This window comes from Halyomorpha halys, unplaced genomic scaffold, assembly GCF_000696795.3.
Source record: "Halyomorpha halys isolate HHAL.00 unplaced genomic scaffold, Hhal_1.1 Scaffold315.1, whole genome shotgun sequence".
In the NCBI taxonomy this organism is placed as follows: domain Eukaryota; kingdom Metazoa; phylum Arthropoda; class Insecta; order Hemiptera; family Pentatomidae; genus Halyomorpha; species Halyomorpha halys.
In genome coordinates, this window is record NW_027105587.1 from 624294 (window position 1) to 628841 (window position 4548).

Here is a 4548-nt window from a genome sequence, read left to right on the forward strand (position 1 = left end):
TATTTTGTTATGCACAAATAAAAATAATTAATGATCATTTTAAAAAAAAAAAAGTAAATCAATATAATTAATAGTACTACATCTTCGTAAATGAATTACTGACTCTTAATGTAAATGTTTGTTTACCGATGAAATTTTTCTACCATTAACAATAATTTTTCAGAACTGTTTATTATCAAATTACACTTAGGTTTTAGAACTTATATGTTCGTGCTGTCTTCATTAGAATGCTACCATTTTCTAGAACTGATAAGCAGCTTTCAGATTTTGAGTTTTTTTTTTTTTTAATAATTTAAATTAATAATATGTTGGATTAAAATTCAAAACAACTGTCTATTATGCCTATGTGTTTGGATTAAATAATGATTTCAAGTCAAATATCTAAAACTAGACATTATTTGATTTCTTCTACTTTTTATTTTGATTTAGGAAGCATTAATATGTTACCTACCTTGGTTTACATTGAACTGCTCCATTGTCAGTACATTCACAAATGGTACAGTCAACATTAAATTGTTCTCCCTTTTGATATGTTTGGTTCTTATGTATGCATGTTTGTGTCATCGGTTCATCTGAAATAAAAACATTTAAAAAAATCATGGCTTTATTTGTTTGAAATTTAAGAATTTAAAAATATGAAAAGACCAAGAATAGCAAACAAAAATATCCTTGATATGAAGTACAGGTCTTTTAAAACTTAAGTAGACAGTTTCTTACATATACACCTATAGAGAACAGGATAGTTCAGTGAGTAAGGTACTATGAAACTAACTTCTGGTCCCGGATTTCCGTCTTGAAGTGGTAGATAATTTAATCTGTAAAATCAGCTGTGCACAGAAGCACACATACACACATGAATTGGTATCATAAAGCAAATACCAAATAACCTCCTAGCATGAATGTAGGTCTAGAAATAGTGCTTCCTTATCAAATACTGAGCCCAAAACCCTTTCTTAAAAAATTTATTTTATTTTTACCTTTTTTAAAGTTAAAAAAAAAAGAAGCAACAAATGTTTTAAGATATCAGAAAATTTGAACAGCGTATGGTACATCTCATATTAATGATCTAAGCACACAGTCATGTGTTATACATAGAAATATATAGGTTTTTTTTTTTTTTTTTACAAAATTTGGAAAAAAATATTTATTTTAACCAACATAAGAGGCAAACATGAACAATAGCTAAATCTTAAATCTAAAAATATATAATCCATAAGTGGCTTCAAGCCGAACAAGTGAACAATGTTACTTCTCTATTCTACATACTTTTAAATTATATAAGACATTCATTAAAAAATGTATATTTTATTAGAGATCATCATATAAAAAGAACAACATAAGATTAGTAGCTTTACTAAAGCTTAAGATATCCTCATGTTTTAATGTTCTAAAAACTTCTGAAGTGAATTCATCAAAAGATAACAGATTAGCATGTCTTGGAAATTCTAAAATAACCTCATTAAAAGGTAACAAGTTGGGGATTCTTAAAATTTAGAAGGAAGCAATTTTTCAGGATCAAAAAGAACTTTAGGATTTTGTATAGTAGCATGTTCAGAAATACTACCTTCAGAAACTAGATGCTCTACATAAAAATTTTATATGACACTAATTAACTGACAGAAGTGATTAGTTCATTCACATTTAGTCCATCAAAATGATTACAAATCACAAGATCTGTATTCTGGTTCAGTGATTAGATTTTTTTTAGTTCTTCTCCAACTTGTAAGATAAGATGCTTCACCTCTTTTAAGTCATCAGAATCCCCTAAAGTTTTACGAGTGAAGTGCAAAATTTCCATTTCAGAAGCATAGTTTTTGTTTTCCGCTTGATGATTCTTCCCCCCACAGATTCAAGTTGTTTACCTTTCAATAATTTTTTTGATTTTATCCTTTGCTTCGATTTCTATGGCCTCTTGTTTGTAAATTCGACATTGATGACATTTATCTTCAGTTAATACGGAACTTAATATTGTCACTCTATACACACGAAAACAGGAAACATATTCATTGGGATTGGACATTATTTCAAATCTCAAATAAAGCTAATTAAGCACAAATGAGTTCACTTCTACTCAGTGTAACAACGAAGTCATCATTTCCTTCAGAGCTCTCATTGTTTATAACCTCCACCAGGTAATATATATATATATTTATAAATATTGATAATTTTCTTTTCGTCAATGGCAAAATAACAATATCTGAGGTTTTGGCGTTGATCTTTGAAGTTTTACGCCATTAAACAAAAACGCATTATACTGAGATAGCGACGTTTCGCGACTTTATACTTCGCATAGTCATGGCCTACAGTGAAAGATATACCTAACAATTATGTACATGTTTTAATGTCAATGTAATAAAAATATAACCAGTTATACATGTAATATGTCTAATATTAATAGGCATGGTATATGTAACAATTAAACTATAAACTCTCCTTCATTGGGGTAACATAAAAGGAAAAACATACATAAAAAATTGTATATATACATATCTTATAACCAATAATCTAAATATTTTTTTCTAGGAATGTTGCTGTTATTGATTAGGTAAATTATGCCTTAATGCCATGCACTGAGTTAAGAAATTTCAATACTATATAGGCCAAGTTTACAAAATTAGTATGAAATGAAATGGTTCAAATTACTGCAGGTTGTTGAAAAATTATAACATTTAACTCACTTTCTTCATTGGAATGAGAACAAATCAGTTTTGAGCAGCATTCATTTTCTTGTTTGAGAAAACAATTTGGATCTGGACTGGGTAATGTTGATCTCACCAAAGGTCCAGTACACCGTGGTCTGCATTCCATTCGGCCATTATTGCACTTGCATACCTACAATATAAAATTTAGCATACATAAGAACTTTAACGATTTCTTGGCTGATAAAATTATTTATAAAAAAAAAAATAATTTTAACATGAATAAGGTTCCGTCAAATGGTCTATTGGTGTTTAGCTGTCAGTATTATATGTGGAAATATGAATACAAATGCCAATTAACGGAATGTTGATTTCTTATTTTCTTGGTTTTTGACAAACTGTATCTTGGAAACTATTAGAACTTAAAGTGCTCTCATGCTTAAATTTTAGAAAATTTACTCTACTTTACAAAATGAGTTAATAATTATTTTTATAAAGTCGTCAGCTTTAATAGTATTGAGTACTGAATGAAATATGAGTAATCTATTTAGGTTTAATTTTTTGAATAAAATTAACTTCCTGTGGCACAGAAATAATTCGATATCTATTTTTTGTGAATGTTTAATGCACCCATGGTACAGCTTATGTAAAAAATTAATTATCTTCTGACTGTTAAAAACGTGAATTTTCTGTGAGAATCTAATATATTTTCAAAAATTCAATTTGCCGTCAAATTGTATTCCGGCTAATGTGCTTTTAGTTCTTATTCCAGAACATGATTATTCAAAATCAATGAAATTTTAATTATAATAGGTCTCATTTCCCTGCTTGGGTTCTCCTAAGAGTATCTTTTCTATGCCTTAAAAACTGGCCTAGCGGCTAGTTTCCGAAGATTTTCGACTGGTTGATCACATAATTCGGATTATTATATCCGCTTATATTATAAGCAATAAAAAATGAAACCAAAATCAAGCATATATCTTTCCACTTATACTCTGCTGTTTTAGGACGAACATGAGTGAACCACAAAAATAGGATGCACCATTCTGCGGTACAAGATATTTTTACCATTAATTTGAAAGAGGCAAGAAACGACCATTTTATTTCTTGCGTTGCTCAAAAACAATAAAATAAATACAACTTTCCTGTTTATGCGAGTTCTGCGAATTTCCTTTGTTGACATTATTAATTATGTCAATTTCGGATTATTGTTTATAACTAGTGAAAATTAATTTTTCATTGAAAATAAATTATACCAAATAATTGATGACTAACTAGAATTTATTAACACCCAGTATTTAATTTTGTCATCTTTAATAATTATTAATATAACGATCACAATTCAGCTATTATTACTGTAAATTTGTTAATTTTTTGTATTATTTTAAAGGCCTTTTATTTTACTTAGTATTCATTATTTGACTTATAAACTTTTTTTTATTATATATATATGCTTTCAGTCGTTAGCCTCGCCAAATAGATTCTTATATCTGAGCCGATTTGTTTTTCTACGGAGCCTCTTTAAAAAGAACTGGTCGCTTTTCGGTGGCTTCAATATAATTCATCTGATTTGGTCAATTAAAATTTGTGTAGGTATAGATCGCATCTTTATACCAACTTAAGAACCCATAAGCAGGTAAAGTTTAAGAAATACGAGCGTATTACTGAGGAGTAAATGAAACAAGATGAAAATAACAAAATCTATGAAGTAGTTTTCTTTTTCAAAGGAACCAATTTATGTTATTTTCTGTTCTTAAAAAATAATTAATTGAGACATATAAAACAACATATAAATATGCTCTGGGCGGTTGATAATAATAAGTGTTTTAGAAATAGTTTAAAATATAACAAAATTTCAATTAAAAAACGTACAAAAATGAACGTTAAATATCTATTTAAGGATATTGAT

The 4548-nt window shown here is 28.2% G+C and overlaps 1 protein-coding gene across 3 annotated transcripts in view; it reads right to left on the reverse strand.

Annotated features, from left to right (window-relative positions):
• Window positions 1-4548, reverse strand: part of sas (stranded at second) — a 228782-nt gene that overhangs the window by 29623 nt on the left and 194611 nt on the right. For all 3 annotated transcript variants that reach the window (XM_014421361.3, XM_014421359.3, XM_014421360.3), the window contains exons 6-7: window positions 2679-2832; window positions 452-572 (exon numbers count right to left, since the gene is read on the reverse strand). In XM_014421361.3, the coding sequence (XP_014276847.3) occupies window positions 452-572; window positions 2679-2832 (275 nt within the window). The remainder of the gene's footprint in view (window positions 1-451; window positions 573-2678; window positions 2833-4548) is intronic.